The sequence below is a fragment of the Leopardus geoffroyi genome, chromosome E2 (assembly GCF_018350155.1).
Source record: "Leopardus geoffroyi isolate Oge1 chromosome E2, O.geoffroyi_Oge1_pat1.0, whole genome shotgun sequence".
Classification (NCBI taxonomy): Eukaryota; Metazoa; Chordata; class Mammalia; order Carnivora; family Felidae; genus Leopardus; species Leopardus geoffroyi.
Window position 1 is genome coordinate 17,027,307 of NC_059335.1, and position 27,878 is coordinate 17,055,184.

General features: G+C 38.2%; 1 protein-coding gene across 8 annotated transcripts; it reads right to left on the bottom strand.

Annotated features, from left to right (window-relative positions):
• Positions 1-27,868, bottom strand: ZFP14 (ZFP14 zinc finger protein). Of its 8 annotated transcripts, XR_006702272.1 has the most exons (6): positions 25,048-25,794; positions 22,209-22,294; positions 18,592-18,718; positions 17,445-17,543; positions 654-5,346; positions 1-303 (listed from the first exon to the last, which is right to left on the bottom strand). XR_006702272.1 is itself a non-coding variant. In XM_045441069.1 (5 exons), exons 2-5 carry the CDS (start codon positions 22,215-22,217, stop codon positions 3,980-3,982), a joined length of 1,599 nt encoding a protein of 532 aa, XP_045297025.1. In that variant the 5' UTR covers positions 22,218-22,294; positions 27,821-27,868; the 3' UTR covers positions 1-3,979. The 8 variants fall into 8 exon arrangements, 7 of the variants coding, with proteins under 7 accessions (XP_045297025.1, XP_045297024.1, XP_045297022.1 ...); XM_045441069.1 differs by lacking the exon at positions 25,048-25,794 and adding an exon at positions 27,821-27,868 and having other exon boundaries at positions 1-5,346; positions 17,445-17,540; XM_045441068.1 differs by lacking the exon at positions 25,048-25,794 and adding an exon at positions 27,821-27,868 and having other exon boundaries at positions 1-5,346.
• Between the last annotated feature and the right edge of the window lie 10 nt (positions 27,869-27,878).

The following is a 27,878-nucleotide window of genomic DNA, read 5'->3' on the forward strand; positions in this document are numbered from 1 at the left end:
TGATATTCAATATAGCATTTTTATTACAACTGAAAATGGTTTATGTCCTAATCACTATTTAACAGACTATTTAATCATGTTTAATATATACATATCAAGGACCAAGCTATAATCTTCTACATTCTACAGAAAAGCACTAATCCTCAATTCAAGCAGGAAGCTTTTCAGAATATGATGTGAGCTGCAAAGAAAAGTGTCCTTCCTTACCTCCTCCCGACACAATCACTCACCATAATGTCTGAAATGATGTCCTTGAAGACATTCATTGTGGTAATGGAAGCATCTACCAAAGTGGTTCACATTCTAAAGATGGTAAGAGATACTGGGAATGAGAATTCTACAATGAATTAAGTTTGAGATACCCTGTGTTAAATAATCATCTCTTTACTATATCTTTTGACAAACTGATAATGTGTATTTGGATTTCCCCAAAGGTAGATTTTTTAATGCCTTGCTGAATTTACACATTTTCCCGAGAAATTGTTTTTTTCTCCAAATACCAAGGACTACTATTCCCCAAAACAAGCTTATGGAGAATGTTGGATTAAGACCCTACACTCTGTTAAACATTGGTCCCCTGGAGATATCAGATACTTGGGAAAGGCAACACATGGATTAGTCAAGACAGATTTTGTAATAAATTCTAAATATACCTTATTTAGAATTAAGATGGGTAGAATCTTCATAAACGAAGTTGGTCTAGATTTTGCTTTTTAGGAGCGATCTTCATCTAGGTTTGTTATCAGGATTAACTGTGCGGAATTAATTGGTAGAATTTTGTGAAAGATTATCTATTCTTTAAAGCTTTTACCTATACAACTACCAGAGTTTTTTCTTAAACAGGGTGTTCATATACACACATTTGCTTGTTGGTCTATTTGAGTCAACTGTCCTAACAGAATCCTACAGCAAAAAATAAGTAACCCTTTTGTATTTATGTACTAGAATACATATAGCACATATATACAGTATTACCTTTATAATTAAAACAAATTTTTCTTGATAATCTGTAGCTATGCCACCTTTGTTAATATTCTAAATGTATTATCTTTCATTTTTTCTTAATTAGATCCTCCAGAACCTAGTCATTATTAACATTGGTTAAAATCTACTATTGTCTAATCCTTAATTTCTATTTTTAGTTGTGCTCTGCTTCTCTTGTGTAGGTTTTATTTTTTTCTGTTTCTGGTTTCTTGACATAAATACTTACTCATTCCCTTAACACATTTACTTATCTGACAGGCGTAGATAAGGTGAAAATGATGAAGACTGGCCCCACAAACGAAATTTCCTTAATGAATTAAAGGGGACGAATTTCTCACCAAACAGAATTCTGGTGACATCTGACAAGTTTAGATACACACATCTCATCAACAATCATTTCTAAGTCTATAAATTTCGGTTTTGATTTTAAACATTTTATTATGGAAGTTTTCAAACACATTAAAGAAGTAGAAAATAGAAAATATTAGAACAATGACCCCCTCCCCCCCCCAAAAAAAAACAAACCACTACCCTTCAGTAATTAACATTTTACTACTCTACTTCCCAACTCTCTGTGCCAATTCTTTTTCTTTTGCTGGAGTCTTCTAATGCAAATGCAGTATCTTACCATTTCATAAATATAGAAGTATGTATCTCTAACACTTAGAACCTTTTATTTTTTAATAACCACAATAACATTATCCCTAACAAAATGAGTATTTCTAAATATTATCTAATACTCAGTGTGTGTCCACATTTTCCCCAGTGTCTCCAAAATGTCTTTTTACATTTTGTGTAAACTAGGTCCAAGTAATGCCCATGTACTGAATTTAGTTGATAGGTCTCTTAGGTCTCTTTTAATCAATTAACAGTTGCCCTTACCTTTTCTTTTTCATATCACTCATTAAGTTGAAGAAATCAGATCATTTATTTTGTAGAATTTTACAGTTCTGGGTCTGCTTGGCTGCTTCCTTCTGGTGCCATTTACTTTGTTCAGCTATTCCCCAAATTCTTGTTTTAAAGAATTTGATTTAAAGGTTTGCTTTCTTCAGTTCATTGTTTTGGCAGTAAGGCTTTGTAGGTGGTGGTGTGTACTTCCTATTGCATTTTATCAGGAGGTGGATATTGTCTGATGGTCCCACTTTTATAGAGGTTAAAATTGATCAAAGGGCTCAGAGGTGGTCAGCTTGATAAATCCATTGTAAAGTTCTCACTATAAAATATTTCACTCAATAGTGTTAATATCCACTGAAGATCATTTTCTGGACCCATTATTCTACTAGGGAACTAGAAAATAGTGATTTTTCTAATCCTATCATTCTGTTTATTTGTAATGATTATTTAAAAAAACAAACAAACCCTTTTAATTTGATGAGCTTTTGGTGGCCCTGAAACTTGGTCCACATGGAAAAAGCAAAAGAAGTGCTCATTTTTCTCCTTATCAATTTTCAGGATGAGTTGGTACCCAAGCATCTTCCATTGCTGACCAAACTGTGTAGCTGTAACCAAGTAAACTATCAAACTACTAGGGGGATCGTGTCAAAAGACCCAACTCCCACTGGTTGAAGATGGGGCAATTTGATCAAACAGAAAACTGACTACAAAGGAAATGTTTTTTCTTTTATACAAGAGTTTTACACACACACATGCACACACGATATTAAACTTCCAACTGGTGAGTTTCCTGCCATCTTTTTAATAATTTCAAATTCATCTTTAACAGTGGTCAAACAACAGGGATCGCAAAACATTTACTTTCTGGAATTTATTATGGGAAACTAATTTCGTATTTTTTCTGATCCTTCAACAGTTGTAATCTTAACCTCACCTTCATGAAATTCATAAGGTTTCTTTTAAGCATGAAATTACTGATGCAGCTCAAATGCTCAAATGATGAAGAACTTCTCACTTTCCATATAACGTCCTAGATTTTATCTGGAATAAATTATCTTAAGTTTAATTAAGTGCTGAGCAGTGACATGAGGCATTTCTACATTTACTACTTGTATAGTATATTTTTTCATATGAATTCACTAATACTAATGATAACGACTATAGATAATATTTACAGAAAACATGCTATGTGGCTGCTATTTTTCCAAGCATTAACTAATTAATCCTCAAGACAATCCTGTCACACAATGTTGGCAGGCTGACTCTGAAATGGTTCCCACATTGTGGTATTCATACTCTTGTGTAATCCTCTATGATCTCTACCCTTGAGTGTGGGGTAGCCTAGTAACTTGGTTCTAATCAGTAGAGGACAGCAAAGGTGTCATTTTGGTGATTAGATCACATACGATTATAGCTTCTGTGATGCTAGCAGGCTCTACCACATTCTTGACTTGCACACTTAAATAGCAGCCATTTGAAGAAGCCCATGTAGCATGGAACTAAGGTCAGCCTTCAACCAACAGCCAACTAGAAACTGTGGACCTCAGTGCAATAGCTGACAACCATGTGAGGCTGAAAGTGGATCCCTTCCCCTGTTAGACCTTCAGATGAGACCCAACCCTGGCTAAACCTTTAGTTTAGCTTTGTGAGACCCTAAAGGAGAAGCCCCAACTAAGTTATGTCCAGACACCTGACCTATAGAAATTGTGAGATAATAAGTATTATTTTAAGCTACTAGGTTTGTGGTAATTTATTATACAGCAATAAATAACTAATATACATAGGTACTATTATCACCATTTTACAAGTGAGCAAAATGAGGCACAGAAGTTTAAGTACCTTGTCCAATAACACACTGGTAATAAAGTGGTGAAATGGGATAATGACAGATAAGGCTAAAGTTTTTCCTACATTCATTGTATTATTCCCTCAAATGAATTTGCCAAAGATAAACATCTGAAAGGTGATGGAAGGCTTTTAAAGCAACATTTTTTTCCCAATAATATAAAATTTCTTACACTTAGTTGAAGCATGAAACAAATTTCTCAAAAATGAATTTTCTGATATTGTTACATAATGTACAATTGAAGGCCTTCTTGTTTTAAACTCCATTATGAATTTTCTGATGTTGAGTAAGGTGTGAATGTTGTCTAAAGGCCTTCTTACATTCCTTACATTTGTAGGGTTTCTCCCCAGTATGAATTCTCTGGTGTTGAGTAAGGAATGAATAAAGTCTAAAAGCCTTACCACATTCCTTACATTCATAAGGTTTCTCACCCGTATGAATACTCTGATGCTGAGTAAGTTGTGAGAGCAGTCTAAAAGGTTTTCTACATTCCTTACATTCATAGGGTTTCTCACCGGTATGAATACTCTGATGTTGGGTAAGTTGTGAGAGCAATCTAAAGGCCTTCCCACACTCTTCACATTCATACGGTCTCTCACCAATATGAATGCTCTGATGTGAAATAAGTTGTGAGTAACTACTAAAGGTCTTCCAGCATTCCATACATTCATAGGGTTTCTCACGAGTATGGATTCTCTGATGGCGAACAAGTTGCTGCCTTAGTCTAAAAGTCTTTCCACATTCCTTACATTCATAGGGTTTCTCACCAGTATGAATACTCTGATGGACAGTAAGTTGTTGGCATATTCTAAAAGCCTTTCCACATTCCTTACATTCATAAGGTTTCTCACCAAAATGAATTTTCTGATGTACTCTAAGGTCTGGACCACATACAAAGGCTTTCCCACATTCCTTACACTCATAGAGCTTCTCAGCAGTATGAAGTCTCTGATGTCGAGTAAGATGTGTACACTGCCTAAACGTCTTCCCACATGCCTTACATTCATAGGGTTTCTCACCAGTGTGAATTCTCTGATGTCGAGCAAGTTGCTGATGCACTCTGAAGGCTTTTCCACACTCCTTACATTCATAGGGCTTTTCACCAGTGTGAAGCCTCTGATGTTGAGTAAGTTCTTGGAGCACTGTAAAGGCCTTCCCACATTCCTTACATTCATACGGCTTCTCACCAGTATGAAGTTTGTGATGTCGGATAAGGTGTGCACGCTGTCTAAATGCCTGCCCGCATTCCTTACATTTATAAGGTTTCTCACCAGTATGAATTCTCAGGTGTTGACTAAGTGTTGAGCGGCGAATAAAGGTCTTCCTACATTCCTTACATTCATACAACTTTTCTCCATTTTGAATTCTCTGATATTCAGCAAGAAAATTATGCTTTTTGTAAGTGGTCATTTTTTCAGAAGTAATTTTCACTTGCCCAAAATATCCCTCTTGTGGTTCCTTTTGCCCCTCAATCTTGCCTTTGCATTCCCAATCATTTCTAAAAAGGGAGTCCTGAAGACTGTAACTTTTAATTCTTTCCATTATCTCCCACTGGAATGAATATATTTCATAAATGTCCTTTTCTGGAGATAAAGTATTGGTCCTGTATCTGGACTCCAAATCTGAAAGAAAACAAGAAAGCAAACATACACTGTTTTCTTGTGACAGAAGAAAGCAAGCTTCTATAGAGAAATAAAAGGCACCTAAAATAACGCCTATTACAAGTGAATGGATTAGATATCTCTCAAACAGGCATTTCTGCTACAATACCACATATGTGTACTGAAAAAACCCCTTATCTTCTGCAAAATTACACACCAAAAAGTTAAGAGCTTATGAAGAAAACAGGGCTGGAGAAGACCACTCAAGCCTATGCAACTTTATTGGCAGAGCACCAACAAATATAATAATTGATATCTTAAGAGATAACTCAAAAGGCAGCTCAACATGGCTGAAGGCCACTTCATGGATACTAAAATGCCCCAAAATAAAGTGGAAATGCTGGATTTCAAGTGCTGAGACATTGCAGTGGGGGGGGGGGGGGGGGGGGGGGGGAGGGGGGAGGGGAGCCCTGAGCCAGTGAGGCTACCATTGAGGTGGGAATAAAGTAAAATGTAACCTGTCTTCACCTAGAAGCCATGCAAGATTGATGGTATGTATCTCTGGGGAGACAGCCCTTGGTGCAGACACTTACTAATATTCTTCATGTAGAGGTGAAAGGGCATCCAAAAATAAAGCATCAAGTTGAAGGCTTTTGCCTTTCCTGCTGAATGCTGTAAGTCTACTTCTATTCTGGCTTCATTCAAGTAGGAAAATTGCCTGTGAACCAACTAACTTTCATATTATACTGTTATTCCCTATTTCATATCACTATTAAGCTAATTTGTATTGTGCGTTATTAATTATATTGTGGAACAGACTGTATTCTCCTACATTTAAAAAAAAAAATGGTAAAGGAAACACAGAGAACAGAGTCCAGGATTGGAGGTAAGCCTGGTGATTAGGGACACAAGTTAAATCAGAGTAAGAATCACCTGAAGATTTCTTAAAACTATACATACAGAGGTATTTTTTTAATATATATATTTTTAACATTTATTTATTTTTGAGAGACAGAGACAGACCCTGAGTGGGGGAGGGGCAGAAAGAGGGAGACACAGAATCTGAAGTAGGCTCCAGGCTCAGAGCTGGCAGCACAGAGCCTGACACGGGGCTCAAATTCACAAACCGTGAGATCATGACCTGAGCTGATGTCGGATGCCTAACCGATTGAGCCACCCAGGCACCCCTCACAGGTATTTTTAAAGGAATGAAACCTAATCTGCAGGATTGAGTCCTGGGAATGTTTTGCTTTGTACTTATTTATATTCTCCAGCAAATGATTCAAATGCTCATCAATATTTGAGTCTCTCTACTTAAATGTTTTTAATGACTTCTCTTTAGAATTAGAATCAAATATAAATACCTGAGCAGAAATAATAAGACTTCTGCTATCAAAACTCCTCTCTCATTTGGCTGTTCATGCCACAAGCCTCTTTTCAGCTCACAAAAGGTACTACCACTGTCCCCATTGAATAGGACCATTCACAGGTTGTTCCCAACTGCATGGTTGGCTTCCCTTCATCATCAGGTCTCAATCAACAATCACTTCAGAAAAGCTATTCCTGCTGATCCTGTTTAAAACTATGCACTTTACACTCTATCCCAGCAAAGCGTTGCTCTTCTTTTTCCCAATTTTGGAATATTTATTAATTTTCTCATTTGTTATTCCATTAGTTTCTTACCCCTAAGCTTCCTTAGCGGTAGAAGTAATCTCTAAGTTCATTTACCATTAAATAACAAACCCCATTCAAGAAACAAAACAGATGAACATATGGGAAGGGAGAAAAAAAGAGGAGAGGGAAACAAACCACGAGAGACTCTTAACGACAGAGAACAAACTGAGGGGTGATGGAGGGAGCTGGGGGATGGACTAGATGGGTGATAGGTATTAAAGAGGGTACTTGTTATGATGAGAACTGGGTGTAGTATGCAAGTGATGAATCACACTGAATTCTACTTCCAAAACCAATATTGCACTGTATGTTAACTAAAATTTAAATAAAAAGTAAAAGATATATAAATAAATAACCCCAAATACACAATAAATGTTACTCATTTAATTCCCATAACTACATAATCACTAACAGATATGTGTATCTGTTTCTAATCTTTTATTTATGTATTATCTTTTTGATGTTTATTTATTTTGGTAGAGGGAAAGGGTGAGCAAGGGAGGGGCAGAGAGAGAGGGAAATAGAGAGAATCCCAAGCAGGCTCTGCACTGACAGATGCAGGGCTCGAACCTACGAACTATAAGATGATGACCTGAGCAGAAATCAAGAGTCGGACACTTAACCTACTAAGCCACACAGGCGCCCCTCTAATCTTTTAAAATGTACTACAATAGGGGTGCCTGGCTGGCTCAGTTGGTGGAGCATGTGACTCTTGATCTCAGAGTTGTGAATTTGAGACCCATGTCGGGAAGAGAGTTTACTTAAAAAAAAAAGTACAATGATTTACTTATCTCTGCTAGAGTTTATACTATTATCAATGCTACATTTGCTCAAATTTTTGTTTCTTCATACCTCTTCTAGGTGCTCCTTCCCATTCCTACATACCCAAAGCAATTTTTGTACTTCCTAGAAAACTATCTCAAATATTAAAAAAAAAATTTTTTTTAATGTTTATTTATTTCTGAGACAGAGAGAGACAGAGCATGAGTGGGGGAGGGGCAGACAGAGAGGGAGACACAGAATCTGAAGCAGGCTCCAGGCTCTGAGTTGTCAGCACAGAGCACGATGCAGGGCTCAAACTCACAAACCGTGAGATCATGACCTGAGCTGAAGTCGGGGTCAGGGCTCAACCGACTGAGCCACCCAGGCGCCACTCAAATATTTTTTAATCACACTAACAGTGAAAGGCTTATGAATTCCTGAACAAAAAGGCATGGGCAGATATTGAGTATAGCAGAATGACTGTCAAATATGGAATGGTACCTGGGATCACCTGAGTGCAAAAGAGTAAAAAATAAAGGCTATGTTGGATAAAGGTCCAAAGACAGTGATCCAGATGGGGGACTTGCATGAGAAAATCTAAATGTTGAATGAAGTAAGCAAAGATATGGGGAGATGTGGGATAGGAGAGATAAGAAACTTTTTTTCTGTGACTACAGTACAAATCTATAAAACTGCTGGGATGGCTCAAACAAAAGTCTGATCACTGTGAACCAAAATAAGAAATAATACAATCATAAAACCAAGAGTCATCTTCACACTTCAAGTTAAAAAAAAACAAAACAAAACCCTTTACCAAGTAAAGAAAATTGTAGACTATCTAGAAAATAATATTGAAAATACTAGATTACCAAGAATCTACAAAATATACTATAGATCTTAGAAGAATTCATCAATGCATTTAGATTCTTAGAATAAAGAAAAGAAATATGAGTATCCCAGTCAAAAGTTAGAAAAAGAACAAAAAAGTATACGAAGGAACTCAGAGGAGGAAATACAATAAAAGCAAAATTTCATTGATTAGATAACAGAAAAAAATGAAATTAACACAAATTAAAAACCTAGGTTGTTTGAAAAAAGTCAGTGAAACCTATTAACCATTTGCTAAAAAAAAAATTTTTTTAAATGAAGCCACTCAAACAAAGTAAAAAACAGCAACTAGGTATTCAGGAACAACTCAGCATGGGTGTCTCTCATTTTTGCACATCGTGCAAGAAGTATTAACTGCCTTTGTTCTGGACTATCTTTTTTTTTTTAATTTTTTTTTTTTCAACGTTTATTTATTTTTGGGACAGAGAGAGACAGAGCATGAACGGGGGAGGGGCAGAGAGAGAGGGAGACACAGAATCGGAAACAGGCTCCAGGCTCTAAGCCATCAGCCCAGAGCCTGACGTGGGGCTCGAACTCACGGACCGCGAGATCGTGACCTGGCTGAAGTCGGTCGCTTAACCGACTGCGCCACCCAGGCGCCCCTGGACTATCTTTTAAAGAATGTTTGTATAACCAACAACCTTGGAAGGTAGGGATAGTATTTCTCTCTGGATCAATAGGCAGGTTTGCTAACTGTTCAATATAATAAAGGTAGTGTCTCCCTCAGAGCAAAGGTCACTCATGCTTATCGCCCATTATTAAAGATTTGGGTTCTCTACCTTCAGGGTTCTTCTCTTATGCAGCTCACTGCATGTTCAAGTATCCTTCTAGACCCATGCACATCACTCCCATGGGGTTTGTGGGCAAAATAGGAATGATGCAAATATGTTGATGTTCATGCCATTTGTTGTGCTGTTTTATTGTTGAGCAATAAAATCCTCATCTTTGGTTTAGGACTCTTGTATCTTTTGCCAGCATCCATGACACTGCAGCAGGCTAACTTGTTAGCTTGCATGTAGGGTAAAATTGTAGATGCTTCACAGTTCTTGACACTAACAAATAATTAACAAAACAGAATATTTTGAAAATCATAAGGAACTACCATGCCAATAAAGGGTAATTTTCTTTCAAAATGTTTTTAAGTTTTTATTTATTTATTTGAGAGAGAGAGAGAGAGACAGCATGAACAGGGGAGGAGCAGAGAGAGGGAGAGAAAGAATATCAAGCAGGCTCTGCCCTGTCAGTGCAGAGCTTGACACAGGGCTCGAACCCACAAACTGCGAGATCATGACCTGAGCCAAAATCAAGAGCTCAACACTCAACCAACTGAGTCATTCAGGTGCCCTTAAAGGATAATTTTCTAAGGCAATATAAAGCAATCAAAGACCTAAAAACTACTCTGAAAATTATAAAAACTTTAGAAAGCACAGAGCCCAATTATAAAATGGCCCAGAACATTACAAAAAAGAATAAATTCCAAGTTATTTTAAAGTGAGTTTAAAAATGAAACAAAAACCTAGTAAACTATATGTCAATATCACTTACAAAAATTCATTCAAAAACACCTACAGCACATGAAAGAAAATACAGAACTAACTGTGGCTTATTTTAGGAATGCAAGGGCAGTTCAATACTAGGAAATCTAAAATAATTTATCATAATAATTATTCTAAGGATAAAAAATCATGTAATTGTTTCTACAGACAATGGAAAGGTATCTCACATAATTCAGCACTCATTCCTTATTTTTAAAGCACTCAAAATAACAGGAACGTATAGTTACTTCCTTAACATGATAAAATATATTTCTTTACCAGAAAGCTAGATTTAGCTTAGTGAGGAAACACTGGGGACATGAAGAGACTTTGAAACTATTCTTTTTTTTTTTTTTAAAGTAGGTTTCCATAATTTGGCTATTGTTGAATGGATAAAGAAATTGTCATTTATATACACAATGGAATACTATGTGGCAATGAGAAAGAATGAAATATGGCCTTTTGTAGCAACGTGGATGGAACTAGAGAGTGTTAGGCTAAGTAAAATAAGTCATACGGAGAAAGACAGATACCATATGTTTTCACTCTTATGTGGATCCTGAGAAACTTAACAGAAGACCATGGGGGAGGGGAAGGAAAAAAAAAAAAAGGGTTAGAGAGGGAGGGAGCCAAAACGTAAGAGACTCTTAAAAACTGAGAACTGAGGGTTGATGGGGGGTGGGGGGGGGGGTGGGTGATGGGTATTGAGGAGGGCACCTGTTGGGATGAGCCCTGGGTGTTGTATGGAAACCAATTTGACAATAAATTTCATATTTAAAATAAATAAATAAATAGATAAATAGATAAATAAATAAATAAATAAAATTAAAAATTAAAAATTAAAAAAAAAAGTCATCTGTCTTAACTTTGGATAATCATCCTAATCATCCTGGCCTTCTTGCTTTTCCTCAAACACAAAACTTCCAACTCCCAACCCAAGGCTGTTACATTTGCTGTTCTATCAGAACTTTTTTTTTTTTAATGTTTGTTTATTTTTGAGAGAGGGTGAAAGAGAGACAGAGCGTTAAGTGGTGGAGGGGCAAAGAGAGAGAGGAAGAGTCAGAATCCGAAGCAGGCTCTAGGCTCTGAGTTGTTAGCACAGAGCCTGACGTGACGTGGGGCTCGAACTCACAACTGTGAGATCATGACCTGAACCAAAGTCAGACGCCGAACTGACTGAGCCACCCAGATGCCCCTAGATCTGCTTTTGCTTTAGATATTCCTATAACCTGAGTTCTTTTTCATGTCTCCACTCAACTATTGCCTCCTCAAAAAGCCTAACCAGCCTAAAATAAACCTGTCTACACCTGCTAATTTCTATTCCCTTACTCTTCTCACTTTTTTAAGCTTGAGAGAGAGAGAGCACATGCACACAGGCGGTGGAGGGGAGGGGAGAGAGAGAATCCTAAGTAGCCTCTGTGCTGTCAGTGCAGAGCCTGATGCACGGCTCCATCTCCAGAGTGAGACACTTAACCAACTGAGTCTCCCAAGAGCCCCTCACTTTTCTTAATAATACTTGTCACCACCTAATATTATTTATTCATTTACTTGTTTACTTAATGTCCTACTCCTGTTAAAACATAAACTGACTGCTGGAACCTATCATTCTTGTTCACAATTGTTCCACTGGTGTCCAGCACAGTGCTAAATTGGGTACTCAATGAACGAATACATTTTTAGGCAACCAAAGACATTTAAACTAATCAAAACAGAACCTGGAAAGAAACTGGATCCTATATAGATAGATATTGCTATGGACTGAATTGTGTCCTTCTAAAGTTATACACTAAAGCCCTAACCAGCCAATGTGACTGTATTTGGCAATAGTGCTTTTAGAGGTAATTAAGGTTAAATGAAGTCATCAGGCTCCTAATCCAATAGGACTGGTGGCCTTGTTAAGAGATCTGTCTCTCTCTCTCTCTCTCTCTCTGGCATATGAGGACAATATGAGAAGGGATGATCTGCAAGCCGGGAAGACAGCCCTTACTGGAGCACCCAAATGCTAATCTCAGATTTCCAGCCTCCACAACTATAGGAAAGCAAGTTTCTGTTGTTTAAATCACCCCATCTATTGTATTTTGTTATGGCAGCTGAAGTTAATACAACAGATTCAGATATAAATGAATTATAATCACTGATCATAAAAAAGAGTAGCCCCTCTCTTTGTTTAAATCTTTTACTCATCATCCCTAATGGGACATTTTTGTTTACTTCTTAGTTTAAAATAACTGTAGATTCTTAGGAGGCTACAAAGAAATAACAGCAAAGTCTCACGCAACCTTCACCCAGCCTCTCTCAATGTTAACGTTTTACATAACTATAGAATAATAGTCAAACCAAGAATTAACACTGGTATAATCCATAGAGCTCATTTAGATTTCACCAGTTATACACGCCCTTGTGTGTATGTAGAGTTGACCCCTGAATAATGCCGGGTTAGGGATGCCAACTCCCCATGCAATTGAAAATCTGAGTAAACTTTTGACTCCCCAGAAACAACTAATAGCCTAGTGTTGACCAGAAGCCTTACTGATACAGTAAACATTTGATTAACACATATTTTATATGTGATAGTATATACCGTATTCTTATGATAAAATGAGCTAGAAAATGTTAAGAGAAACATAAGGGGGGCGCCTGGGTGGCGCAGTCGGTTAAGCGTCCGACTTCAGCCAGGTCACGATCTCGCGGTCCGTGAGTTCGAGCCCCGCGTCAGGCTCTGGGCTGATGGCTCAGAGCCTGGAGCCTGTTTCCGATTCTGTGTCTCCCTCTCTCTCTGCCCCTCCCCTGTTCATGCTCTGTCTCTCTCTGTCCCAAAAATAAATAAATGTTGGAAAAAAAAAAAAGAGAAACATAAGGAAGAAAAACATGGAAGAGAAAATCCATTTATAATATTGTACTATATTTATTGGAAAAAATCCATGTATAAGTGGACCCACACAGTTCAAATGCATATTGTTCAAGGCTCAACTGTATATGGTCCTATGCAATTTAAAAATTTTATCATGAAGGGTGGGTGCCTGGGTGGCACAGTTAAATGTCTGCCTTCAACTCAGGTCATGACCTCACAGTTTGTGAGTTGGAGCCCCGTGTCGGGTTCTCTGCTGTCCTAGGAGAGTCTGCTTCAGATCCTTTGTCCCCCTCTCTCTTTGCCCCTTCCCCACCACCCACCAATAAAAAAAAAAAACTTAAAAAATTTATCATACATAAACTTGAATAATCACCATCACAAACAAGATACTCACTGTACCATAACCACAAGACTCCCTTGTGTTACTCCTTTATGGCCCTAAACACCCCTTCACTTTTCTATATCCTAACCCTTGGCAATGATTAATTCATTTTCATCTCTACAATTTAAAACAAAATTTTTTTTAAATGTTTATTCATATTTATTTTTGACAGAGAGAGAGAGACAAAGCATGAGTGGGGGAGGGGCAGAGAGAGAGGAAGACACAGAATCAGAAGCAGGCTCCAGACTCTGAGCTGTCAGCACAGAGCCTGACACGGGGCTTGAACTCACAGAACACGAGATCATGACCTGAGCCGAAGTTGGACACTCAACCGACTGAGCCACCCAGGCGCCCCTCTACAATTTTGATATTTCATAAATGTTACATAATTAAGGTCATGTGGTATATAAGTTTTTGTGATTGGTTTTTCTCACTCAGCATAATTACCTTGAGATTCACAATTACCTTGAGGTTCACTTAAGCTATCGCGTCTATCAATAGTTTCTTTTTATTGCTGAGCATTATTCCATGGTATAGATGTAACTTTTACCCATTCTTATTTGGGTTATCATTATGGTGTTGAATTGTAGTATATATTGTTCCTTTGTTGGATATGTTTTCTCGTTATTTTCTCTCAGTCTGTGACTTATCTATTTTTATTGGTATAATTTTTTTACTGGTATATTAAAGTTTTCAATTTGGATAAGGTCTGATTTGTCAATTTTTTATTTTTATGGTTATTGCCTTTACCTAAGAAGCCTTTGCTTACTACTAAGTCATTCTCCTAGTTTTCCTCTAAAAGTTTTCCTCTAAAAGCTTTATATTTAGCTTTCATATATGTTTTAAAGGTGATTTTTAATTTTTTCTACTAATTCCTACACCCAACATGGGGCTCAAATCCCAAGATCAAGAGTCACATGCTTCTCCAACTGAACTAGCCAGGCACCCTTAGCTTTCATATTTTTTATATAAAATTTATATTTAGTTTTAAAACTTTTTATTTTTTATATTTAACTTTTTTTGAGAGAGACAGTGAGCGAGCATGTGAAATTTGGGGAGAGGAGCAGAAGGAGAGAGAAAGAGAATTTCAAGCAGGCTCCACGCTTAGCACAAACAATGATGCGGGGTTCAATTCCACGACCCTGGGATCATGACCTGAGCTGAAATCAATGGTCAGATGCTCAACCGACTGAGCCACCTGGCACCCGTATAGTTAACTTCTATATCTGGCTTTTCTTTTAAAAAATTTTTTTTAACATTTATTTATTTTTGAGAGACAGAGAGAGACAGAGCATGAGCAGAGGACAGGCAGAGAGAGAGGGAGACACAGAATCCAAAGCAGGTTCCAGGCTCCAAGCTGTCAGCACAGAGCCCAACATGGGGCTCGAACCCACAAACCATGAGATCATGACCTGAGCTGAAGTCCTGAGCTGAAGTTGGACGCTTAACCGACGGCACCCTATATCTGGCTTTTTATATTTTTTATGTTTAGTTTTTACATTTAAGTCTAAAATGCATCCTAAATTAATTTTTTTAAGTTTATTTCTTTATTTTGAGAGAGAGAGAGTGCATGAGCTGGGAAGGGACAGAGAGAGATGGAGACAGAGAAACACAAGCAGGCCCTGTGCTGTCAGCACACAGCCTGATGCAGGGCTCAAACTCAAAACTGCGAGATCATGACCTGAACTGAAATCAAGAGTCAGACGCTTAATAGACTGAGCCACTCAGGCACCCCCATCTTAAATTAATTTTCGAATGAAGTAGGGGTCAAGACTTGTTTTCCTGGTTATTCCAGCACAATTTGTTGAAAAAAAATTTCCTTTCCTCAAAAGGAAAAAAATAAATGGTCTTTTAAGTATGTGTCAGTTCCACCTCTAGGATCTCTGTTCTGTCCTGTTTGTTGATCTAATACTTATCTTCTACTTATACCTTATCTAATACTCAATGTCTTGATTACCATAGTTATATAATAAATCTTAAAGTATCTTGAAGTCATGTAGTCTAAGTCCTATAACATATTCCTCCTTTTCCAAGATTACTTTAGAAATGCTAAGTCCATTGTTTTGCCATATAGATTTTGGAATCAGATTCTTAAAATCTATAAAATTGACATTTTAACAATACTGAGTTTTCTCATCCCCAAAAAGGTCTCTCTTCATTTCAGGTCTTTCTCTTAGGAATGTTCCATGACTTTTAGCATAGAGGTCTTACATGTTTTATCAAATTTATTCCCTAGTATTTTGGTTGACACTATTGTAAACTGACTTAATTTGCTTGCAATTTTTTAATTGACTTAATTTACCTTACTTTCCTAATTTTTTCACTACCAGCATATAAAAATATAATTGATTTTTGTATATTAACCTTGCATCTTGTGATCTTACTGTGATCATTTATTACTTTGAGTACTTGTTTTGATTCGTTAGGATTTTCTATGTATACAATCATGCAATATCCAAAGAGAGTTTAACTTCTTTTTTATTTTATGTCTCTTATTTTTCTTGTTGTATTGCAATGCTAGGACCTTCAATACAGTGTTAAGCAGATATGGGAAACGTAGGCACTCTTGCCTTGCTCCCAATCTTAGGTGGGAATTCTTTAATCAAGTATGATGAAGTTTATAATGTAGTAATTTTTTTTAGCAGTATTTTTTGAGGAAGATCCCTTCAGTTTTTGGTTTCCTGAGAATTTTTATCATGAATGGATGTTGAATTTTGTTATATACTATTTTTACATCTATGGACACGATCACATGGTTTCCTTCATTTCTGTTAATACAGCGAATTACACATAATTTTTTTTACATTAATTCTAGAATGTTAAACCAAGCTTGCATTCCTGGAATAAACCGTACTTGATCATTTTTATATATTACTGAATATGATTTACTAATATTTTCTTATGATTTTACATCTATGTTCATGAAGGATAATAAGTCTGCAATTTTTCCCCCCTTAGTGATTTCCTTGTCAGGACACACTGTAACATTTATGCTATTCTCAGAAAATGAGTTGAGAGCTCTTTCCTCTTATGAAGGACTTTGTTAACATTGCTGGTACTTCTTCCTTAAATATTTAATAGAATTCACCAGTGAAGCCATGTGAGCCTGGTGTTTTCTTTGTGGAAAGATTTCTGATTATGAATTAAATTATTTTAATAGATATAAAGTTACTTGTATTTTTTTTCTTGTGTCAGTTCTGGTAATTACGTTTTTCAAGGAATTTTTCCATTTCACTTAAGATGTCCATTTTATTGGCATAAAATTATTCATGGTATTCTTTTATTATTCTTTTAATGGCTACAGGATGTGAAGCAACAACTATTACTCTTTCATTCCTAGTGTTAAAAACTGATGTTGTGTTTCTTTTTTTCTTTTTTTTAGAACATGTGTTGCCAAAGTGAGCACTTTGTTTCTAAATGAGTCAAGCTAGGTATTTACCAATTTTGTTGATCTTTTCAAGAAATCAACTTTTGGCTTTATTAATTTTCTTCTACTTTTTCTATCTTATTGATTTCACCTCATATTTATTATCATCTTTTTTTCTTCCATTGAGAATAGCTGCTCTCTTTGTAGTAGGAGAAAAATATGAGAGATGAGAAGAGTTGTAATACAGGTCAACAGGCAGCTCCTTTGGAGTCTAGTCTTAAAAGATTTTCATTTGGGAGCGCCTGGATAGCTCAGTTCGTTAAGCGTCCGACTTCAGCTCAAGTCATGATCTCATGGTTCACGAGTTTGAGCCCCATGTTGGGCTCTGTGCTGACAGCTCAGAGCCTGGAGCTTGCTTTGGATTTTGTGTCTCCCTCTCTCTCTGCCCTCCCCTGCGTGTACTCTGTCTCTCTCTTTCTCTCTCAAAAATAAATAAACATAAAAAAAAAAAAAAAGATTTTAATTTGTTTCCCAGGTCTCAGGTCTTTTCTCCATAGGCCATGGGCTCTCAAAGAGAGATTTCCAACAACCTCTCAAGGCTAACAGGTTTAGCTATTACCTGTAATAATTAATTCCCCATCCTGCTCAGCCCTCACTCACCAGGGTAGTGTCTTCTGGTCCCTTCCCTTATAACCATCCAGGGCTCCTTCCCTTCATCCAATAAGGTAATCACATCTGGTTTAGAAATGGAAGGTTCTGCTTAAAAGGTAATGTGACATGAAACTGTAAGTCCAAAAGTCAGGTTCAAATTTGGTTAAATTTGTCATTAATTACAGATCAAAATGGTACTTTATAGAGCCTAAGAGCGAAGAAATGCAAGGGAGTTGAAGAACACTCATATTAGGGTAACCTTAGGAATAGATGGTTAAGAACAGGCCTTAATATCATTTAAACTCATACAAACTCTCTTGAGAGGCAGTAAGAATCTGGATCCAGACTGCCTGAATTCAAATCCTGCCTTTGTTACTGTGTTACCTCAGCAAATTATTAACCTCTTATGCCTAAGCCTTCTCATCTGAAATGAGGATAATGATAGTATATTTCTTACAGAGTTGTGATAATTAATTAATAATGCACAATACTAAGAATAGTATCTAAGCACAAGTATATGCAGTTATATGTGTATATACATATAATATGTGAGTGTATTAACTTTTTTATCATTATCAATTTGCTGAAAGGAGAGTATCTTCCTGACACATCTTCTGATCCTTTACAGGATTATCCATTCAATGTTAAGTGCAAAGTTCTTAGATTTTAAATTTCAACCACAAAGCATGTAGAACTGAATATCTCTGTTACAAGAAACAGAATGCATTTACTCGAAGTTTGTGAATCCATTTCGTGCTGTATAAGTTCTAAGGCTCCCCTGGTTTTTAGACAGACTCCAAACCCCTGTGTTTAGGTATTCTTCTTGCAGGTGGATTAGGAAAGAGTGTTGAGCATTTGTATCAAATCTGGGCTCAAATATAATATAAAATCTGATTTCTTGGACAATGCTTCTGTTGCAAGCAATCCAGAATTCAAACCCAGTCCCTTGGATATCAGTGAAACAAGGAAATTACAGAGACTGGAGAAAATATGAAGGATATAGCAGGATGAAAGCGATGAAGTGGCCTATTTCCAAACTAACAAAGCTGAAACCATTCCTTTGGAACACAGAGAAAAAAAATGTCTTGTTTCTCAAATCATAGTCCTGAAATTGGCAGAAGAGAAAATCAACGTAATTTGGGATAAATAGCCTTACCTAGTGAGATGAAATTACTATAATTCTCCCACATCACATCCCTATATAAGTCTCTTTGAGCCGAGTCCAGGAATTCCCATTCTTCCTGTGAGAAGTCTATGGCCACATCCCTGAATGTCACTGAACCCTGAAAAAAACACAAACAGAAACAAAAAACACCTCATGTATTACCTGTGAAAATAAATGAAATATTTCTTAAAAGAAAAGAGGACTTAAAAGATCGAGGACTGCAATGCAGAGAAGGGGCCACATAACAAGCAAATAGTGTAGGGCTAAAAATGTATGTATAGGGAACAGTAAGAAAATTGGTATCACTGAAGCACAGTGCTATGTGTCTTGAATAGTCCTGTGGTTGAAGATAAGATTAATTTTCTACCCCAAAATATCTGGAAATGAATAAAATGACCCAAAAAAAGTCCCAATTAAATGAAACAGTATACACAAGCCTTCAGCAAGCTATGTGTCTCCACCACAAATTCATGGAAAATATGTCTTCCACCTTCTTTGCCCTTTAATGATCATGAAAAAAATATTGATAAAAACTGCTCCCAAACGTACAACAATACCTCTTCTAAGAAAACAGACTCAAGTTAATCATAAAGTCAGATTTTCCCTATAAGGACCAATTCTTTTTTTTTTTTAATGTTTTTATTTATTTTTGAGACAGAGAGAGACAGAGCATGAGCAGCGGAGGGGCAGAGAGAGAGGGAGACACAGAATCTGAAGCAGGCTCCAGGCTCTGAGCTGTCAGCACAGAGCCCAACGCAGGGCTCGAACTCATGGAGTGTGAGATCATGACCTGAGCTAAAGCTGGACGCTCAACCGACTGAGCCACCCAGGTGCCCCAAGGACCAATTCTTTAGTAAACTTTAAAATAATTGCTACATGTCAGTCCACATTTTTAATATATCAGATTCAACCATTCTCTTTTCCTATTCAGATATTTTATTTCAATACAATTTCAAAAATCTTCCTTAGCTCTCACAGCCTACATTGTCTATTACTTATGCACCTAGATGACCTTACTCTTTATCATCTACCACCCCTCACCGAACACCCTTCCTCATTCCTAGTTAGAGGACACTGAACCATGATGATATCACCCTGGACCAGTGTTTTCACTAAGGCATGATTTTACTCCCCAGAAGACAACTGACCATGTATGGAGGCAGTTTTGGTCATCACAACTGGGGGGAAAGGGTGTGAGTGTTACAGGCATCTAGTTGGTAAAGGCCAGGGATACTCTGAGACAGCCCCCACAATAAAAGATTCTCTGGCTCAAAATATTAATAGTCCCAAGGTTGAGAAACCTTGATCTAAACCAGTACATCCTATAAAACTACACAAGGAACTTTGCTCCTGGTATTCTTCTCTCAGGGTTTACAGGAGATGATTCTTGATCTCTCTATTCGCAGTTCTGCTGATTACTTCTGAATCACAGGCACTGGCGAGGGAGAGATCCCTTGCCCTAATCAGTATGAGGTGGCTCAATACCGGATGCTGGACAGATGAGATTGACAGCATTTATTAGACATGTATACTCACAGCCTGGGGTAGGAGGGCACCACACATCATGCAGGGCCACACAGGGGTTGTACTCAGGAATGGAGTGAACAAGCAGGGTGTGCGGGAGGCAGGCTTTGTAGTAAAAAAGAGGGTAAGGTGTCCCTGATTCCCACAGAATGTGATTGGCTTGTCTGAATAATTCTGTGTGCTGGCAGGAAGGTGAAACCCTTTACAGTGAGAACCAGGAAGGGTTTAGGTCATCTGCCTGATAGGAAAACTAGCTGTGGGGAGTCTTTTCTGCTCTGACAAGAGCAGGGAACTCACATTTAGGCCTCTGGAGCCCTGATAAAGGTATCAGGTCGGCACATGAAATTTTATGCCTTACAATACAAGGCCCCAATTACAGCCCTGACCTAATCCACCCAATCCGAAAAGCCTTTCATACCATAAGATCTCAACACATACAGAGACTGAGACCAATCAATGCTAAGCCTCATCATATGTACTTGGAAAACAACTCTGTGGAGAAATCTGGAGTTTTCCCTGTAAACAAATAGGACCAAATTCTCTTTCATCAAACCACAGATCTTCAGAGAAAATTCAAAACAAGGATCTCTCACTTAATATCAATAACCCATCCCTGAATATCAGACATTCTAATACTACATCATCAAACAGGTGCCTATTTTCCCATCACTTAGAAGCAAAGAATTACACTGCATTATAAATCAATTCCAAGTCTCCAACTAGCCTCCATTTCCCTCCAGTATAGAATTATAGTACACATGGGTTACTGAGCACACATCTTTTGTATTTTGTCTCTTTTACTGAATTCACTTTTCTCACTTGCTTTGTTTCTTTCCCCACAATTTCTTCAATACTTTCCCAACTTTTTAGAAACTCATTTTATACTACACAGGGGCTACATGTTAAGTGCACTATGAAAATGCATTTCTTTTTTTTTTTTTAATTTTTTTTTTTAATGTTTTATTCATTTTTGAGACAGAGAGAGACACAGCATGAACGGGGGAGGGGCAGAGAGAGAGGGAGACACAGAATCAGAAACAGGCTCCAGGCTCTGAGCCATCAGCCCAGAGCCCGACGCGGGGCTCGAACTCACGGACCGCGAGATCGTGACCTGGCTGAAGTCGGACGCTTAACCGACTGCGCCACCCAGGCGCCCCTGAAAATGCATTTCTAACAAGAACATAACAACGGGATGTCTCACACTCAGTATGCTGTTCTGACACCTCCTTTATCACCAGCAGCACCAGATACACACATCCTCTTTAATGATATCTGTATGCATCTCAAAACATCTGCAGATGGTTCTAACAGTCTAGCAACTATGTTTGAAATATAACGAGACTCTCCTACACATTATTTTTCGTTAAAAAAAAGGCGGCACTGAACTATATAATTTCACTTACACAAAGTTCTAAAAATGGCAAATTCATTTACGGTGTTAGAAGTCAGGACAGTGGTTGTATCTGAGCTGGGTGGGTAGGGAGTGACTGAAGGAGGGGGCATCTGAGTTACTTGTAATATTCTCTTTCTCAACCTGAGTGCTGACAGCATAGATGTGCTCAATTTATGATAATTCATTCAGCTACACACTTATGATTCATGCACTTTCCTCTATGTATGTTATATGCCAATAAAAAGTTCAAAAAACTTTGAAAAGATGTCAAATTGTGTATTGGGGACACAAATTTTTCCTACATAAAACCAGACTAAAAATCATTGTATTCAGAGAAATAAACTTACTCTGAAGTTTAAATATTAAAATCAAAAGCTGTTTATTGGGAAATGTTAACAAGGGGACATTCTGCAGAGAATGCCTGCATTTTTCTCAAGGCATTTCACTTTTGCTTGCTCATGGCTCTTGACAGATTTTGTAGTAGCTAGGAGACAGTTCACATCAGTGGAAAAAATGGAAGGGCATATAGAAAGGACACTGGGCTGTCGGTCCCCAATCCTCACAGGAATGACAGCACGTTCTTGGATGGAGTTCTTTAAATAAGAAGTTTCAAGATAAGGAACAAGTGTGTACACATGACCTAGAGATCAACAATATTTCAAAAAGGAAAAAAAAAAAAAACATAACTTACATGGGCCATGGTTTCAAAATGCAAGAACTGGTCAGTCCTTTTCAAGATTTCTCTTTGGAGAACCGCAGAGTCCAGATAAGCCAGATCTGGAAGAAAAAGAGGCCATGAAACCAAATGTACCTCAGAGATTCCAAAAGGACTTAATGTTAATGTGAGCTTTTTCCTTTCCATTCCTACTTCTTAACTACTCCCCACTAGTCTACTCACCCTGATCCCATACCCACAAAACCTGGAGGAGAGTAGAAGTCTGAAGAAATCCAAGCCCTGAAGGAACCCAGCTGAACAATAATGGATTTGATGTAAAAGCCCAAACACTTCTGAGGACTTGTGACCAGTTTCCTATCTAGTAATGTGGATCTGGTCCTGACATCGGACTCCTCCTCCCTCCAGTACAAATTTTCAGGGCTGAGAAAACGCGATACCATCCATATACGGCCTCTTGAGCCCTCCAGGATCCTGTCTGAACTTCCTAAATACGAAGACTGAAAACCACAGACTGAGCCTGGCAGCTGCCACCACTGTAAAACTGCACTGGCCTTTCCCCAGCCAAGACCACTCACTACTCTGTTTCCCAATCAGGACCTCTCATACCATGACAGCCTGTGCACGTTCCCCCTCTCTTTCAGTATCCAAGGTGGAGACAAGGGGATCCCTGATCACTGCAGTCAGTCAACCACCACCATTCATTGAGAACTGTTACGTGCTGGGTGCTTCATATATATCACCTGATGACCCTCAGCACTGCTCTGCAATGTAGTCTCATCTCTCAAGAGATGAGGAAACTAATGCTCAGGGGGAAATCGTTTGCCCAAAGTCACAGCTATCAAGTGGCAAAGCTTTGTTTTGAGTCCACATTTCTCTAACTAAAACACTACCTTTCAACTTTAGGTTTTTGCCTCTCAAGACTAGATTTCTATTTCATTGAGAGGAACCTGACCAAGGGCAACTCAATAAAAAATAGAAATAACCTTTCAAAAGATATTAAACCTCACTACTAATTACGAAGATGTATATAAAACAAAAAACAATTTATTTTTACAGTGACATGACTGGAAGGTCTCAAAGACTGATGATGTCCCTTATTAGCAAGGTCATGAGAAAAATGGACACTACCTTGGCCCAAATTTAGAACTATGTGAGGCAGCATTTAAATGTTATAACTATATAAACCCTGTGAACCAGTTCCCAGAGCTTCACTTAAGACTACAGGAACTACTCCTAGAGTGCCTGGGTGGCTCAGTTGGTTGAGCGTCTAACTTCGGCTCAGGTCATGATCTCATGGTTCATGAGTTTGAGTCCCACATCGGGCTCTGCACTGGCAGTGTGGAGCCTGCCTAGGATTGGGCACCTGGGTGGCTCAATCAGTTAAGCGTTCAACTTCGGCACAGGTCATTATCTCACAGTTTCGTGAATTCGAGCCCCACGTTGGGCTTTGTGCTGACAGCGTGGAGCCTGGAGCCTGCTTCGAATTCTGTGTATCCCTCACTCTCTGCTCCTCCCCCGCTTGCACTCTCTCTCTCTCAAATATAAATAAACATTACCCAAAAAATAAAGGAACTACTCACACATGTACATGAAGATGTCTGCAGAGATATGCTGACAGATAAGGTTTACAATGAATAAAAGCTGAAAAGAATCTAACTGGGAAAATTATTAAACAGTAGTGCATCTACACCACTGAAAACTAGGCAAATATTAAAGAGTGATGATGTTGGGTGCCTGGGTGGCTCAATCAGTTAAGCGTCCAACTTTGGCTCAGGTCATGATCTTGCGGTCTGTGAGTTCAAGCCCTGCGTCGGGCTCTGTGCTGACAGCCTGGAGCCTGCCTCAGATTCTGTATCCCTCTCTCTCTGCCCTTCCCCCGCTCATGCTCTGTCTCTCTCTCTGTCAAAAATAAACCTTAAAAAAAAATTTTTTTAAAGTGATAATGTTGCCCTAATTTTGATGAAATGGGTGAAACCAGTGTGTTTATAAAAAAATTCCAACATCTGTAGTATTACACTATTTTGACAGAAAAAATCACATGTATGCCTAGGAGAAACACTTAAAATGTTTACAGTAAGAGCCAGCAACACACACCACCACATTAAACATATTAAAGCACATAAATACTCCAAATAAGGAAAAGATTTTCTCATTTCAAGGTTTTCTTTCAGTCTTCTGTTGACCTGAGAAAAAAAAACTCAGGATATTCTAAGAACAGCTGTTTTTCCTGAGTGACTTCTTTTTTACTTCACCTTTTAATTCATGAACCAAGTCTATGACTGAATTTGCCCATGTATGCTGGAGTACTATCTAGAAATCAATGGTAAGAAGTCCCTGACTGATGTATTTTAAGTACTGACAGCTGTCTCATCACTGCTTCCTTTCATATCTTAGAAATGACTTCATTTTGCTTCTGAGCCAATCCACTAGGCTAAGATGCCTATGAAGCCTCCAACAACTATTGTATTTCCTTGCCCTACTAGTCTGACTTTGCATAAATCATCATTAAAATAAAAACTGTGAGACATTAACTACACTGGAATTAAAATAAAATTTTAAAAAAACCTATGTGACAAATCTTTTTTTTATAAATTCTTTTTTTTCATGTTTCAGTTTTTTTTTTAAGTTTGTTTATTTTTGAGGAAGAAGGGGGGAGAGAGAGAGAGAGAGACAGCACAAGCAGGAGAGACACAGAATTCGAAGCAGACTCCAGGCTCTGAGCTGTTAGCACTGAGCCCAACTCGGGGCTGAAAGCCACACACCATGAGACCATGACCTGAACCAAAGTCAGACACTCAACCAAATAAGCCACCCAGGCGCCCCAGCATAAATCTTACTGTAGGAAATCCATTACCTCCAGACCTCATAGCTTCAGTATAATCTGGACAAAACTTGATGATTCTGGCTGTCATCAGATTAATATCTCTTCCTTCAATCATGAAAGGTTACTGAGTAAGGCAGGAAGAATTTTTTTAAGTATGCATAATGATGAGACTTGGTATACTGTTATAATTACTAAAATGGGCTTTGGTGTGACACTTCCAGGATATAAATCTCAGCTCTGATAGTTATTAACTGTGTGATCTTGGACATGTTACTTAACTTTTCAGCCTTAGTCGCCTCCTATAAAAAAAAAAGTTGATAATTATAAATTCTATCTCAAAGGGTCATTATAAGAATTAAATAAGACACTACATATAAGAAAGCACTTAAAGTAGCAAATAAACATTAAATAAAAGTCAGCTATAGCACTGAAGATGAAGAATACTATATACTCTTCTTTCCCTAATTATTAAAGAAAATTATCTTCTGCTCTTTTCTTCTTCCATAAAAAATTTGAGCTTCTCAGCCTTGCTCTTTCTTACAACGCTAGCTAATAAATTTCAAACTTCATATTGATAAGCAATTCCTCTTGATTAACAACAATTTACAAAAGGGGAGTATGTGGATGGATGAAGCAAATGTGAAAAAAATGGAATTACAACATAATAGTAACTATTAAATCTACTGAACACTTTTTATGTGTCAAGCATTATCTGAGGACTTTATTTTTTATTTTTGTAATTTTTATTTATTTTTGAGAGAGAGAGACAGAGTGCGAGGGGGGGGAAGGGCAGAGAGAGAGACGGAGACACAGAATTTTTTTTAAACGTCTCATCCGAGCTGTCAGCACAGACCCTGATGAGGGGCTGGAACTCACGAACTGATGATGACCTGAGCCGAAGTTGGACACCCAAAGACTGAGCCACCCAGGTGCCCCCTTAGGACTTTATACATATTAATTCACCTATTCAAAGCAATCCTATACAGTAGGTTCTGTCATTATCCTCTTAAAGATGAAAGAACTGTAGCACAAAGAAATGAAATAAATTACTCCGATTCACCCAGCTCTGACAGTTTTAGGACTAGAACACTGGTAATTTAGTACCATAACTAAACTGCCTCTCATAAAACCACATAAATATATGGCCTGAAACAACTCATGTTGTCAAAAACTTCAAACCATTTCTCAAATTTCTACCAGCATCTTCTGTTCCCTTCCCTTGTTAACACAGTACTCTCCCTTAAAAACCCTGTCACATTGCAACTCCTTACAAGCCTCAAAAGCGGAAAACCCTGTCACCAATTAAACCATCTCCAAACTTTCCCTGCTTGTGAATTCAGGGCAGAGGTGAAGATCAAAGACACCTAGCATATGATTCCAACTGAACTGTAATCCTCTCAACAAATCAAAGCCTAAAATAAAGCTCTGCAGTTGGCCTCCCTTCAGGAGGTTTACTTGCAAGCCATTTAAATGATTAGAAAGCAACAGCTCACAGGAGGAATTAAATGACTGCCAAATGTTCATGTGAATACCCACAGGAGAGGAGGCAGGAAGTAACCTCATCACCCCTATCATTCACTGGGAAAGAAGAGCAAAGCTCCAGGTCTACGGATAGGATATTTCCCGTGTTAAAGCCTAACCAGTTAAAGACTACCTGGAACAAGCCTGTAGAGTCCCACAAAATCAGATTTATTGATTTAAGAGAGAGAGGAAATTCCACAGGATGGGTTGGAATGCAATGGACGAGGAGAAGAAAAGCTCTTTTGTAAAGGGTTGAGTTCCAACTGAAGGACTTTGAAGAGAATGTATGGGAAGCGGGGAACAATTTCAGAATGGTTGCAGTTTCTGAGGTAAGTCTAGGAAAGGCTGGGATTAATTGGAGACTAAGTGCTATCTTGAAGGGAGGGTAGTTTAGCAATTGGGTATCTCCAGTAATAAAAATAAAAAATAGCAAAGCAAGTGTGGAGCTTCACTGTAAAACAGCTGTAATCTCTCAAAGAGGGAGTTGTGATCGCATTTTACAGTTGCTGCATGAAATAATAATTTCTATTTTGCAGCTGGCTTTATCTGTCTCCTATCTCCCAGCCTGTTTAATGCAAATGCTTTTTCTCTTTTCAGTCCGCACTGATTTTTATTCTTTCTCAGGAGACTCAAAGGTTTTAAACCATGCACAGAAAAATAAAAGTTACATTTCACGGAACAAAGAAATACAAATTCGTCCTGATATACTTTAGATAGACAAATAGATATAGACATAAAAATGGTTATTTCCTCTTTCTCTCCTTCCTAAAGATCAGCAGGATTGGGGGAAAAAAGACGGGGAATCTTGAGACACTGAGCCTTTTTGGAACTCAGCCCGACCTGGCTAACTCAGAACACACCCCCGCTATCACACTTGCTCCCACCATCACCACGCACATAACCCGATGGAAATTAAAGAGGGAGCCGGGAGGTAAAGCTCAGCCTTCAGAGAAAGGCCGAGTACAAAGGCCACGTATGGAATCCGTCTCCGAATTTCCTTTACGAGGGAGCTCTGATTAAGCTGTGGTTCTGAGAGCAGCAGTTCTCGAAACCGTCTTTTTGTTGGGGGCCTTCACTCTGGGGTTCATGCATCTAACTCGAAGCCATTCTGGGCCGAGAAATCTGTGCGGCCCTTAAGCGGAAAGGGAAAGGACGCCTCAGGGCACCCAATGCCCAGTAGCGTCACAAATTCCACAGTCACTGCAACCCAGTTCACACAGAAGCCCGCGCCACCCCCGCGCCGCCCCCGCGCCCATTTCCTCAATGCACGCGACCAACTCACCTCTCGGAGCCGACACCAGCAAGAAAGCCGGAAGGAAACTACGAGCAGAGGCCTGTGG

Excerpts from the sequence above, each read along its gene's own strand:
- ZFP14 (XM_045441063.1), bottom strand. The coding sequence starts at position 25,132 with ATGATTGAAGGAAGAGATATTAATCTGATGACAGCCAGAATCATCAAG. Across the intron at positions 22,295-25,047 it reads TGAAGCTATGAGGTCTGGAG|ATCTGGCTTATCTGGACTCT; the intron begins GTAATGGATTTC and ends TTTTTCTTCCAG. Across the intron at positions 17,544-18,591 it reads TAGTAATTTCATCTCACTAG|CAGAACCTTCCATTTCTAAA; the intron begins GTAAGGCTATTT and ends TTACCTTTTAAG.